The sequence below is a fragment of the Neofelis nebulosa genome, chromosome 16 (assembly GCF_028018385.1).
Source record: "Neofelis nebulosa isolate mNeoNeb1 chromosome 16, mNeoNeb1.pri, whole genome shotgun sequence".
In the NCBI taxonomy this organism is placed as follows: Eukaryota; Metazoa; Chordata; class Mammalia; order Carnivora; family Felidae; genus Neofelis; species Neofelis nebulosa.
The window spans coordinates 18,451,575-18,465,114 of record NC_080797.1 but is presented as its reverse complement, the minus strand read 5'-3'; the positions used below and the strand labels follow the sequence as shown (position 1 = coordinate 18,465,114).

Sequence of the window (13,540 nt, the reverse complement as noted above, 5' to 3'; positions counted from 1 at the left end):
CATGTGCACACGCCCAGCAAGCTTGGTGTCGGGCACAGCATGGCTGGCGGGGGGGGAGGGGGGCGCGGGGACAGTGCTGGCGCAGAGTGAACATGAACTTCCATACGAGGTCTACGTAACATAAATGAGCTTCAAAAGAAACAAACCAGACAGACAGATTTACGTTTGGCAAAAAGACGTGAAAAACAAATGGACAGACGGAAGCAAGACACGGAGTGGGAAGGCAGGAAGTGAAGTGTGCCTGGGCCCCACAGCTCCGGTCCAGGCCTGACACGGCATCCTTTGTCCTCGCTGAACGTGAAGAGTCCTGGGCAGGATCTTCAGGACAAACTAAATAGAAAACAACCGGAGAAGCCTTTGAAAGGCTGGAGAAAGCGCCTTCTGGGGATTACGGCTTCCCCGCACAAGCCTGTGTGGGGCGGGGCGTGCGAGTCCCCGTGTCTCTCCCAGGCTGACGGAGAGCGGCCACCACAGGAGGCTGTGCTGTTCCGACGCCTCTAGCTGCTTCGCTGAGCGAGTAAAGCACTGGACCCATGATGTGACGTGGCTGTTCTGAAGTTCAAATAAGTCTCCATTTCAGGGGATGTTGAAGAGATTTACAGACACCACAACGTGGATGACCATCTCTGCTGTGAAACCAGGAGGGCGGTTTTGACCTAGTCTACCCGGCCGTGACGTGGCTTCAGAGGGGTTCGTGGAGCCCTTGAACGAGCACATGGAATAGAAGGGGGTGGGTGCTTAGCGGGATTAACGCAGTTCCCGTGTAGGAAGTTATCCCAGGTTCGGCTTAGTATCATGAGAGGGAAAAAGGGGGCCTATCGATAGTCCCGACTCAACTTAAAGTCAGGGCTCCGGGGAGCATAGTCACCCTCGACCCCTGACTTCTCCTCTGGGATCCAAGTCTAGTAAGTACAATGCAAATGTAACCCAAAGCTCACTGGATCACAGAGCCATTTGCTAGTCTAAAAAATGTCAAATTCCTTTCAAATTCCTCCCTGTTCCTCTGAAGAGCTATGGATCCCCTTTCCAAAGGCTCAGGCTATCTTTCCAAGACCTTCTTAGAGAGGCGGGGTCTGCCTCAAACTTCCTGTTGATGAAAACAAGACCAGGCTACCTGCCACGGGGCCTGCAGGATGGGGGTGGAAGGCTGCTTGGTCAGGCCAATTCAGAAGAAGGGGGGTTTTTTACTCCTGTCGTCCTGTCCTCATATTCTTGCTCAGGGCAGGGTGTGCTCTCTGCACAAGTTCAAGGACTCTCCCGAGGCCTCCTCACTTCCTTTCAGCATCTGGCTTCCAGCAGCCTAGCACAGCCCATGCCTTCTTGCAGGAAGGCCGGGGCAGGAGACAGGTATCCCAGGGTGAGAGCAGGGGTGCGAGCAGGGGAGCATCTCCCACCAAGTTCATGTTCAGCAGACTGCCACTCACCGGGTAAGCAGACCTCAGGGCACAGCTTATTGTCCAGTGCTTTCACGCTTGCGATGCCAAAGTCATTGTTATTGTCACACTCCATACCTAGAAATGCGCGTGTCCTCTGGCCTGTAAGGGAGTTAACGCAGTTAGAGAGGGGCTGGCGGTATTTATTCTCTGCTTTGCTGTCCTTAAAAAAAAAAAAAAAAAATCTTAAGGATGGAGACAAAAAAAATCAAATCATATGTTTAAAAAAAAGACAGTAATTAAGTGGGTAAAGAGTGGACAATAAAGGAATCAAATTGTGTGAGGCCGCCTGTGTGCCTGCCCCGTCCTGCCCTGTCTCCCTAACTGGCTGCTTCCCAGCAGGTGCTCAGCCTGCTGGAGCCCGCGGGGCACCGGCTCATGCAGAACCGCACTGGTGTGGACCGCGGCGGGGAAAGCTAGGGAGAGCATCTGCCGAAGCTACCCCTGCTCCTGCCTGGGTCTGGGGTGTGTATGTGTGTGTGTGTGTGTGTGTGTGTGTGTGTGGTGTGCACGCACATGCGTGTTTATGACCACAAGGCTCTGTAAGATGATAAATACATACAACAAACACTAAAAGTCTCAGTTTCCATAATTTTGCATATAAAATCAGAATCACCACATTCACAAAATTATGTTTTGTTTTCCTATGAAACGTGTTATTTTGAGGCTGCCTTAAGGGTCTGACCAGAAACCTACAGACACGTGAGGGGAAGGGGAAAGTTTCAGAAGTTATTTTTTCTAGCTCCCCCTGTGCCGCCGTTTTTCTCTTGGTGAAAGGGAGAGGGAAAAACGTAAAACCACCGTGCGGGCCATGGGATGTCAGGCAGAAACCGCCCGCCACCCTGCAGTTTTCAGAAGCGAGTGTTCTATGGGCGGGAAGCAATCACAAAGGGCAACTCGGGGACCTTGAGCGCTGAAGGCATCCACCGAGCGGACGACGCGCCGGGCCCTGTCTTGGCTGGCGTGCAAGCGTGGCAGGGGCACAGCCTTGGCGGCCGTCCCCTCCTCCTTCAGGGCTTCCTGGTCAGGGGAGAGTGGTCAGGCCAGCATGCACACCCCTGAACTCCCCAAGCAATGGCCAGCGCTAAAGCAGAAGCAGGTAGGATGACATCTGCGTCCGGGCTGCGGCCCGGGTCTGCTCTGGAGGTGCCCTTCTGAGGGAGGAAAGAGACGCTGGCCCCTGGAGCACGTGGTAGTCCATTCCCAGGGGGATTCTCCCAGTACCCCCCACCCCCCGACTCTTCTCACTTCCCTGATCTGAAGATCATTCCTTCTCTCCCAGCCTTGCTAGAAACAAAACTCTTCCATCTGAAGATATAATGGGGGCGTGAGTTACAGTAAAGACAATTGTGATGATAGCCTACAAACGCCCGTCTACATGGAGCAGCTGGCGTCCGTCGCCTTCTCACCCCTGCTCTGCGCCTACTGGCTCCGAAGGTCCCTCCACTAGCGAAACGTCAGCCACCTTCTTCACCAAAGCAAAACCAGACCGACTGCCCGACGGTCCTTTCTCCCACGTGGAGGAAACTGTTCTGCTGCTGTTCCTAATCACTGGGGCTGCCAGAGCAGCTCGGGGGGGGCGGGGGGAGGACTCAGCTGCAAAGCGGAAGCGGGAAGGAAGGAAGGTGATGAGGGTCGCCCAAGAAGCTTCAGAACTTAGTCCACGAGAATTTAGAGCTCCCCGTGTGCTTTGTGAAGCAGCTCCGTCCTGATGTCCTCGGCCCTGAGGCCTCCAAAAAGCCAGGAAGATCGCTGCGGCCCTCAGACTCCCTGCTTGCCTTGATACTCCATCAAGAAGGCCGCCTTTCCCCACCAGGCACACTGGTGCCACCGAGTCATCCCGGTGTCCCTGTCTGTACCCTTTGAAGAATCCCAAGAGGGGAAATCTAATAAGAGGGAGCGAAAGACCAGGTCTTTTACCATCTTCTTGTGGGGGGGGTCCATCCTCTTCCTCCATAACATCATTTCCCTAGGACAGAAGGAAGGCGCTATGAGTCTGTAAAAGCAGTGAAATGAATCTGTTGATCAGCTGAAGACAGAAGTAATTGGCCTAACGGTATCTCACTCCAGGGCCTACGTCAATGGCATACATCTCCCGTCGTGTCTGAGGGGCCCGGGAGGCTGAGCAGAGACAGATTTTCCTTGGTGAGGCATGGTCTGCCCGCAGGGACCGCGTCTGAGGCCCGTCACAGATGTGCCCGGGGAATGTCAAGAATAGCCTTGGTAACAGTTTAGCTCATACTGTCTCTTGAAGGTGGAAATAAAAGTTGTCAAATGAAAAGGTAAATAGTAAGATCATGGAACTTTCAGAAATTCCTTTGGGATCCCAAACCCCAACGGGCTCTACTCCCGCGAGAGCATCTGGCTCAAGAAAGAGTGCTAGTGCCCTCACTGTGACCTGGGCCTGTCATGCACTTCCCGAACACCTCCATCAGGGCATTCTCATACTGAATTGTAATCCTGTCCGCACCACCTGCCATGGGGCTTCTAGACGAACAGGACATTTAGCGACTCTACACACAACATGGGGCTCGAACTTACGACCCTGAGATCAAGAGTTGCAAGCTCTTGTGACTGAGCCAGCCGGGCGCCCCTGCACGAGTCTGTCTATACAGTCAGGGTCGGGGGGGGGGGGAGGCCAACACCAGGTCACTGGGGTCTTTGTGTCATCCCGTGCCAGGAGGTGCCTGAGACAGTCATTCTGTGTAAATACTGAGCGAACGAAGGACACACACGCTCAGGTGAGGGTCCGACCCAGAAGAGTTCCCTCTAGGACCCACTCCACACCTGCTACGCTGGGACTGGCGCACGGTGCGGTGGGACAGTCCACTGACCGGAGTGCGTGGCCACTCTCCCCTGCACACCACACCCCACCCCTAACTGAGCCAAGCCTGCCACCTTAGGAGGCCTCTTCCAGAACAGCGCCCATCCTACCGCGCCCCCCACCTCCGCCAGCGCCAACAGCCCCACCATCGGCGTTACCTCTGCGTCCTGCTCCTCGGCGGCGAGGCCGACGAAGTTGCTGTCCGGAGATGCTGCCGGCATCACCTGCCACAGAGCGACAGAGATCAAGGCACAGACAGACCCAGCTCGCAGGGTCTGCGACCCGAGCCCTCGGCACGGAAGTGGCACCAAAGAGAAGGGTCAGAGGTGAGGGGTGTTTGATTCAACGACCCCACCTCGTCTGCCAGGCCCTCCTTCCGAGCCCGGTGGGCACTCGGCAGCTGTCCCCCCGGCAGACCGTGGGGCGAGCTGCCCTGGCCACGTGTGCCGAGTCACGGCAGCAAGGACCGTCCCCAACCCCGGGCTCCTCCCTCACCTCTCCTTCTTCTGAGGGGGCCCTGCTGGCGGCCCGGGGCGAAGGGAGCGCCTCTCCCTCTTCTTCAGTGCCGGGGGCGATGTAAGAGCCGGACATGGAGGAGACCGTGTCGGTGCTGATCTGGGAGTGGCGGCTCTGGGAGGACACGATGGACATGACGGACTGGGCCAGACTGCTGCTGGCAGGGTCTGGGGAGGCCGGAGCGGAAGGAAGGAGACGGGAGGTCAGGCTTCGGCGAGCGGACTGAGGAGCGGACCCACTTCCCTGTGCTCACGCAGCGAGGACCACAGCGGCCACACCGCACCCTTACCTAAAAAGCTTCGGGTTCAAGGTTTTCCGAGGTTCTGCCCCTTTGCATTTTAGAGCTCAGGACTCTACCCCGGGAGCCAGGGTTTGCTCGTCTCTGACTTAATGTTACAGGAACCGCTGACAGCAGGCTGGGAAACAGACGAGGACTCCTGCCCCCCTGCCTGGCTGTCAGCAGGACCCCCTTGCCTCTGACTTTGGCCTCGTTAGTCACGCAACTTAGGTATCAACCTGCTGGCCCAAGTCCATCCTGCAGGAACTGTCAGGGGTGCTGAGTGCTGGGCTGAGGGGCCGAGTGTGCAGTCCCCCTCCCTCATGTACCTTCTGGGGAGGAGATTGTGGAAGAGAGAGGCGTCCCTGTGCAAGACGACTGGTCAATAGCTCCCGACGATGACATGGTAAGATTCTCACTTTCTGGAGTTATGCCACATTCCTGGAGGGAAACAGTTAAGTGCAAAGGGAAGGGTGTAAGGGCAGGGGGCTGGCTACGGAGGGTGAGGGGGGCATCGGGGGCGCTGAGGGCCCCTCCATCAGGGGGCTACATGCAGAGGAGGGGCGGTTTCTCTTGTCCTCACTTCTCTGCCGCCCTGGCCTGGAATGGCTGTCTCCCAGGGGAGGTGCAAACTTCAGTCAGCACATCCTGCCTGAGGCACAGCATCTGCTAGGGCCATACAAAGACTGCAGCTCAGGTGACACAGGTCACCCAGCAGCTGTGACACGGGAACACCCCAGGTTTCCCCAGGATTATAAACCGCTTTCCTTCTGAAGGAGAACACAAAACCAGCAGAGGCCTCACTGCCTGCCAGGCACCTCCGCTTGGATATCGGGTTAGTTCCAACTCAATCGACCTAACACAAACACTACCTTTGCCTCCCCACCCACTCCTGACACCCCGGCTATCGGTCACCTGGGCCAGTACCCTCACCCCATCCCAGGCAGATGGGGATTCTGCCCCTATAACCTTTTCTCCAGGAGTTTTGTTTGGTTTTAAGTAGTCTCCACACCCAACGTGGGGCTTGAGCTCACGACCCTGAGATCAGGAGTCACGTGCTCTACTGACTGAGCCAGTGGGTGCCCAAGGAGCTCTGTGTTTATTGTAGCTCAAGGATTCCCTCCCGCCTGGGCCAGTGGAATCATCCAGACGGCCCTGCTGGTCTCTGGGCGGCCACTGTGTGCCTCTGTCAGGCAGGCCTTCCTACAGCAAAGCTCTCCCAGACAGCGGGCCTGCTCACAGCCCCGGCCTCCGCCCTACACCTCTGCGTGCCCTGCCCTGGCCATCTCAGATGCTTCTGTCGCCTTTCTCTAGGAGTCTAAAACACGCTGAGAGTCAGCTCAAATGCTACTCCTCCACTCTGCTCCCCTGGTTTATAACTGCTCTTGTCCCTGCCACAGCACTTTACTGTCCCTTCTTCTCTATTGTTAAAATCCGCTCAACGGGGCACCTGCGTGGCTCAGTTGGTTGAGCGTCCGACTTCAGCTCACGTCACAATCTCTCCGTTCAGGAGCCTGAGCCCCGTGTCGGGTTCGCTGCTGGCAGCGCGGAGTCTGTTCTGGATCCTCTGCCCCTCTATCTGCCCCCCCCCCCAATAAATAAAACATTAAAAAAGATTCATCTATTCATCCATTCAGCAAACAGTGCTGGGCACAGCACTGATACTTGTGTGCATGTCCTGTCCCCAACCAGACACTGAGCTCCCAAGGTCAGGAACCACTTCATCAGGTTTGCCTGTTCACTCTCCCTAGCTCACCACCGTACAGAGAGCGGGGGTAATGAACCTGTTCAATGAAGCCTGTGGGGGGCACGGGTGGCAAGCCCCGCCCTCTTCCACCAGCCTCCCAACGCACCTCTGCTGGGCCTTCCTGCTGCCTGTTCCCACGCCCGCAACCCGCTCTCCTCAGACATCTGCATCGTTCACTCCCTCACCTCCTTCCGTCTCGGTTCACAGACTACTTTTTACAGACAGCAACCCCCACCTCTGGCCTTGAACTCCCTTGTCTGATGAGCCAATCCACAGCACGGTCTGACACACCCCTTTTCTCCCGTCTTTGCGTCCATCCTAGCCCCGATAGCAAGAATATCAGCGCCACCAGGGCAAGGACTTTTGTAGTTTCCTTACTGCTACTGTCCTCAGCATACGGAGCAGCGCCTGGTAGAGAACACAGGCTCAATATATTGTTGAAAAGATGGACGTAATGAAACCTTTGCTGCTGTCTCAAAGGGTGTTCCAAGGTGCCCGAGGAACGAACGAAGGTAGACGGACCTGGAGAGGCCTGTGGGACGGAAGAACCTGTGGTCCAACGTCCGAGAAACGGAGGGGAATGAAATTACCTCTTCGAGATGCTGAGCTGAGGGTCTCTGAGAGAGCGGTGTCTCTGACTCGCTGCAAGAACGCTCGTCTTCCTCTTCACGCAACACAGAAGAGTTCTGGGAAACAGACCTGCAACAGTCCGGAGGGGAAAGCATCTGGCGCCAGAATCCACACGAAGAGGGGGACTGGCTTGTACTCTCACGAGCCGGACTCCATGGGAAGAAGAGGCCCGAGAGGGGACGGAAGGAGCCCAGGTCTTAAGAAGGAGGATGGAGGTGGGAAAGAGCCCTAGGGGTAGCCTGAGTGCTTTTCAGGGTGTCAGAAAATCTGGGCTTTACCTTTAACTCCTCTAGTAACTTGTGTCTGTACCTGGGAAAAATCGCTGACATTTTTAGGGTCTCAATATTTTCATCTATAAAATACGCTCCTTAACTCTGCCACAGAAAGCTTATCATGACTTGTGCCTAGTTGGATTTAAATGCTTATGAGGTACAGGTACAGATTACAAGGTTCCTTCAGTCTTTAGACTGAGTGACGCTCCCCACAGGCATCAATGACCCTAGGGACGTCCTTTTCCCCCCAAAACACATGAGATTCGCCTGTCTGGTACCCACAGGTACCGTAAGTATCTTCCTCACCTACGGAATGGGGTAACCTTCTGCCAGAGTGTTCACCCCAGGTCTTACGTGGGACAAAAAAGCTCCGGGAACAGCCCAGAAGGTCTACGCTGCCCTGGGCACCCAGGACGTGAGCCAGCACTGAGGAGGTGAGAGAAGGAGTGAGAACCTATCATCAGGGCCTTGAGGGGCAACACTGTCGAGCACCAACCACTCACTTGGAGAGACTCTTTTTGAGCTCAATTCCTTGGCTGCTACAGTCAGACAGGCGGTCGAGTGGGGAGAGCGTCCTGACAGGGGGCAGGTGGCCATCACTGCCGTACGAGGGGAGCATTCCCGAGAGGTGGCCGTCTCCAAGCACGTGAAGGGCAGGGGCCGCTGGGGATGGGGTGAGGGGCCCATTGAGGGCCTCCAGAAGAGACACAACTTCATAACCTGGTGGAATGTTCTCTGAGGACTAGGGGAATCAGAGACAGGTTGAAGAATTAATTAAGTACTCTTTGTTTTATGACATGATCATGTTTCTCACTCTACGCTGAAAAAAAAATGTTTTCTTTTACAGCTGGTCTGGCAAGAAAAGCTTCTGCAAAGGAGGCCAAAGAAAGACACAATGTCAGGGAACCTGAATATTCCTACATTCCGCTTACAGGCGAACATCCTCTCAGCAATGTTTATTTTTCTGATTGTAATGGGAATACATGTTCGTTACAGGGAATATGTGTTCATTACCGCGAGATCATGACCTAAGCAGAAATCAAGAGTCAGACACTTAACTGACGGAGCCCCCCAGGCGCCCCTATCTGTAAATCACAATTTTATATCCTGCTTTATTTTAGCAAACGTTAAGTATTTTCCTTCATACACGTCCCCTTGTCACAGATTCCATGTTTCCTACCTGTTCTCCTCTGCCCAGGATTTAGCTGCATCCACCATTTCCTACTGTAAGCAACATTTTGAGGAACATCCTTGTGTACAGATATTTTATTGTTTTTGGAGATTTAATTGGCTTCATTAAGCAATTCGTGAAGCGGGCAACATCCCATCTAGCAAGGAGAGAGATGCTACCACAAATCTTTTTTTTTTTCCACATTGTTTTCTTGGTATTAAATTCTTAGATCTTCGATGACCAGATACAGATGTTTTTAAGGCGCCTGATGTATACAGCTATATGTTTTTGTTTCTTCAAAGAGCCTTCTAGTCACACTCCCATAAGCAGCACAGAAAACCTATTTCAACTGCTTCTCTGACAGCATGGAGTATCTTTAAGAAGCTTTTGGGGGCGCCTGGGTGGCGCAGTCGGTTAAGCGTCCGACTTCAGCCAGGTCACGATCTCGCAGTCCGTGAGTTCGAGCCCCGCGTCAGGCTCTGGGCTGATGGCTCGGAGCCTGGAGCCTGTTTCCGATTCTGTGTCTCCCTCTCTCTCTGCCCCTCCCCCGTTCATGCTCTGTCTCTCTCTGTCCCAAAAATAAATAAAAAACGTTGAAAAAAAAAAATTAAAAAAAAAAAAAAAAAAAAGAAGAAGCTTTCAAATCTGGGGGCGCCTGGGTGGCTTAGTCGGTTAAGTGTCTGACTCTTGGTTTCAGCTCAGGTCATGGTCTCATGATTGGTGGGTTTGAGCCCTGTGTGCAGACAGCGTAGAGTCTGCTTGGGATTCTCTCTCTCCCTCTCTCTGCCCCTTCCCTGCTCATGTTCCCTCTCTTTGTCTCAAACTAAATATATAAAACTTAAACAAACAAACAAAAAAAGCTTTCGAATCTGGAAGGTGAAAAATGGTACATTTTATTTTTTTTTAATTTTTTTTTTTTTTTGAGAGAGAATGACAGAGGGGCAGAGAAAGAGAGGGACAGAGGATCTGAAGTGGGCTCTGTGCTGACAGCAGCCAAGTCCAATGTGGGACTTGAACTCACAAACCAATGACATCATGACGTGAGCCTAAGTTGGATGCTCAATGGATTGAGCCACCCAGGCGCCCTGGAACCTCATTCTAATTGATTGGTATATGGTGGATCTCTAATGTGGTTGACTTAAAAAAAAAAAAAAAAAAAAAAAAAAGATTGTTAACCAGCTAAGCATCCTCTTCTGAGAATTAAAAAAAAATATTCTGGGCGCCTGGGTGGCTCAGTCGGTTAAGCATCCGACTTTGGCTCAGGTCATGATCTTACGGTATATGAGTTCAAGCCCCGCGTTGGGCTCTGTGCTGACAGCTCAGAGCCTGGAGCCTGCTTCGGATTCTGTGTCTCCTCGTCTCTCTGCCCCTCCCATGCTCATGCTCTGTCTCTCTCTGTCTCTTAATAATAAGTAAATGTTAAAAAAAATTAAAAAAAAAAATCCTTTGTCCATTTATCTACTGTTTTATCATATGAGCCATGGCAAAGACACTGTCTTTCCTCTGATATAAACGCTGAAGACATTTTTTTCTCTAAATGATTTGTTGTTTACCTATTTTAATTTTTTGCACATGTGAACTTTTACATTTTTTATACGGTAAAATCTACCCTTCTTTTTTTTCTTTCTGTAGCGTTCCTCTGCTTTTAAGCTTAGAGAGTCCTCTCCCATGCCAAGTCATTAAAGAATCACCTATAATTTATTCTCAGTCTTTAATATTTGGTTTGGTTTCGTTCGCTTTAATATAGTTACTCTATCTGGAATTTTAGTTGTTAATCTGGTAAGGAGTAAAGTGCTAGGCTGATTTCTCCTCCCTAAATAGCTAACTAATTATCCTAATACCATGTACTGAATAATGGCTCTCTTCTATTGGTGTATGAATCTGAAGACGGTCTCTGCTACGACAGCACAGCTTCGAGGCTGCATTCTAACGCCATCACTTATGCTGTGAAACCGAGGTGAAATATTTCATCCACTCGGGTCGCAGTTGCTAAAGCCATGAAACGGGATAAAGAAAACAGTTACCTTCTTCGAGGACTCGGATAAAGACAGTAAGCTGTATTCAAATCCAAAACAATCATCCCCTTGTTCCTGCTTGGGGGGAGTTCCAGAGCTGGACCCCACTGGGAGGAGGCTGCACGCAGACAGCTCTAGGCGTCGTAAATATTAACTGGACGCCCAGTTCCCAGGGAGGAAAAGGGGGATTTAATGATCAGTATCCAATTTTCCGTGGTAATACCGGTCGGTTTTAACACAATGTGACCTCAGCCAGCTTACCAAATACTGCAGCGTGCCAGGGTTTAATTACTTGTTGCAAAGTCAGGTAAAGAAGGGTGAGAGGTGAAAAAAAAACCAGCAAGGAGAGCAGAACGCCTGCCTCACAAACGGTCACGGTGCCCGGCCCAACTTACTGAATGCTCTTCCGAGTCAGATGTCTGAGACGAGATGATGGGGTTAAAGCCGGTTGGGGACAAGGGGCCCAGTTTTTTCCTCATGGCCCGGATCTGAAGCAGTGCCCGGAAGGCTGGAAGAAGGAAACAGGCCATCGGGCCATCCTGATGCAGGAGTCAGGCTACACGAAAGCCCGGGCAGAAACCACAGTCCCCCCCCCCAACCCCCACCCCCACCCCAGTGTCGGTCAGTTCGCAGACCCCGCCGTCGGGTCCCGGCCTGCGGTTCTGGGGCTTACGCAGTCGGCAGATGGGGCAGTTGTTGGCCTGGTAGCGCAGGGTGTCAGCACACGTGTTACACAGGCAGAGGTGGCGACAGGGCAGAATCAAGGTGTCGCGGACATCCGAGAGACATACCACGCACTCAGCACTGTTATCGCTCACTTCATCATCAGCCACCTGTCCCAGGAGACAGAAATTGAGCCGGTGACACAAAGCCCTTCGTGTCCTCCATTTTCTTCACAAGCAGCTTCGCCTGAAGAGCTGAGACAAGTGGTAAGAACAAAACCTTACATTTGCTTTGGACTTAAAAAAAAAAAAAAAAAAAGTTTATTTATTTTTGAGGAAAAGAAAGGCAGAGACACAGAGAATCCCAAGCAGGCCCTGTCAGCACAGAGCCTGACGCTCTGTGCTGGGGCTCGATCCCATGAACTGTGAGATCATGAACTGAGCCCAAATTAAGAGCCGGATGCTCAATGGACTGAGCCACCCAGGCGCCCCTGCTTTGCCTTGACTTTACCGTTCAGCAAGTGTGTTCACATACTGGTCAGTATCACTTCCTCTGGGAACTATTTACCTCAAGCTCGTCCTATGGGGCTCAGATCTGTCCTCTCCGACAGATCTGGCGGGGCCCTAGGAGACCACACCAGGAAGGGCAGGGGCCAGGTAACTGAGTGACCAGAACTCTGTAGAACAACTGATCCCAGCCTGCCTGTGTTTTTCATTTTGGAAGTGATGTAAGCATAAGCATCTGAAATAAGGAACAAGAGAACACCCTCCTAGGACCAAACTGATTCCAGAGTTGGTCATGCTAAACCCCGAGATCCCAGCTTCATCAGAGCATTTCTCACTCCGTCCCCAGGGAAAAAAGTACATTCAGAATTTCGGATGGAACTTGCCTTAGAATCCTGGGTGTTGTACTTGTTTTCAATTCCATAGATCTCCTGAAGGAGGTAGCTGACCCCATCTACCTGAAGAGCAAACAGAGAAGTTCAAGGGCAGGCTGACTCAACAGAGATAAGTAGGAACTTGCCCCTCAACCTTCTCTGGTAACCAAGGACTACTGATGCACAATGAAAAAAAGCAAAGGCCTAGATAAGTAAGGATGCTTTTTTTTTTAATTAAAAAAAAAATTTTTTTTTTAATGTTTATTTACCTTTGAGACAATGCGAGAGACAGAGTGCAAGCAGTGGAGGGGCAGACAGAGGGAGACACAGAATCCGAAGCGGGCTCCAGGCTCTGAGCTGTCAGCACAGAGCCCGACGTGGGGCTGGAACTCACGAACTGTGAGATCATGACCTGAGCCGAAGTCGGATGCTCGACTCACTGAGCCACTCAGGCACCCCAAGGATGCTTTTATTTACTTATGTTTTCTCTTTGACAGAGAAAAGGAAATCCGATGTTTGATTCACCCACCATTATACCCAACAGGGAACATGAAAGTTCACAAATACAACACTAATCTGTGTACTGCAGCTCACTATTCCAGACAGTTAAGAAGGGATAGACTAAGCAAATGGAAGAATGTGCATCAAAATAGAAGCATCAGCTATGTAACCAAAGTTAAGTGTAGACATTACAAAACCAAAGGAATGGAAAAGAGAAAGAAAGAAAGAAAGAAAGAAAGAAAGAAAGACAGAAAGAAAGAAAGAAAGTGGGCAAGGGAAAGAGGGGAAAGGAAAACATCTGAAGCAGAGAGAGACAGTAAGACCTTGAAGGGGAGGCCAATGGAGCCCCTCCACCTGCACGAGCCACCGTCACCCACAGAGCCAAGGACCCCTCTTGGCCCTGTTCCTTAAAACCCCAAGTTCAATGCCCACTCCCACTAGCCTAGCCACGTCAGAGCCAAAGCAGGCCCTTTTCTTGTTTCTTTACATGAGCCCACTCCTCCCTCGGCTTCACCTCTGTCCCACTGATCCCCTCCCCTCAGACCTAGCCTGTCACTGATTTTATACCTCACTCTCCGGTGTGACAGAGTCAGTTGCTAATGCCAAGCTAGCAA

At 52.1% G+C, this 13,540-nt stretch overlaps 1 protein-coding gene across 1 annotated transcript in view; it reads right to left on the bottom strand.

The window, feature by feature from the left end:
* The window catches only part of RNF157 (ring finger protein 157), an 83,289-nt gene that overhangs the window by 6,739 nt on the left and 63,010 nt on the right, over window positions 1-13,540 (bottom strand). The window contains exons 9-18 of the mRNA XM_058704682.1: window positions 12,438-12,509; window positions 11,559-11,718; window positions 11,281-11,393; window positions 8,203-8,441; window positions 7,388-7,496; window positions 5,380-5,491; window positions 4,753-4,940; window positions 4,416-4,481; window positions 3,354-3,402; window positions 1,425-1,535 (exon numbers count right to left, since the gene is read on the bottom strand). Of these exons, the coding sequence (XP_058560665.1) occupies window positions 1,425-1,535; window positions 3,354-3,402; window positions 4,416-4,481; window positions 4,753-4,940; window positions 5,380-5,491; window positions 7,388-7,496; window positions 8,203-8,441; window positions 11,281-11,393; window positions 11,559-11,718; window positions 12,438-12,509 (1,219 nt within the window). The remainder of the gene's footprint in view (window positions 1-1,424; window positions 1,536-3,353; window positions 3,403-4,415; window positions 4,482-4,752; window positions 4,941-5,379; window positions 5,492-7,387; window positions 7,497-8,202; window positions 8,442-11,280; window positions 11,394-11,558; window positions 11,719-12,437; window positions 12,510-13,540) is intronic.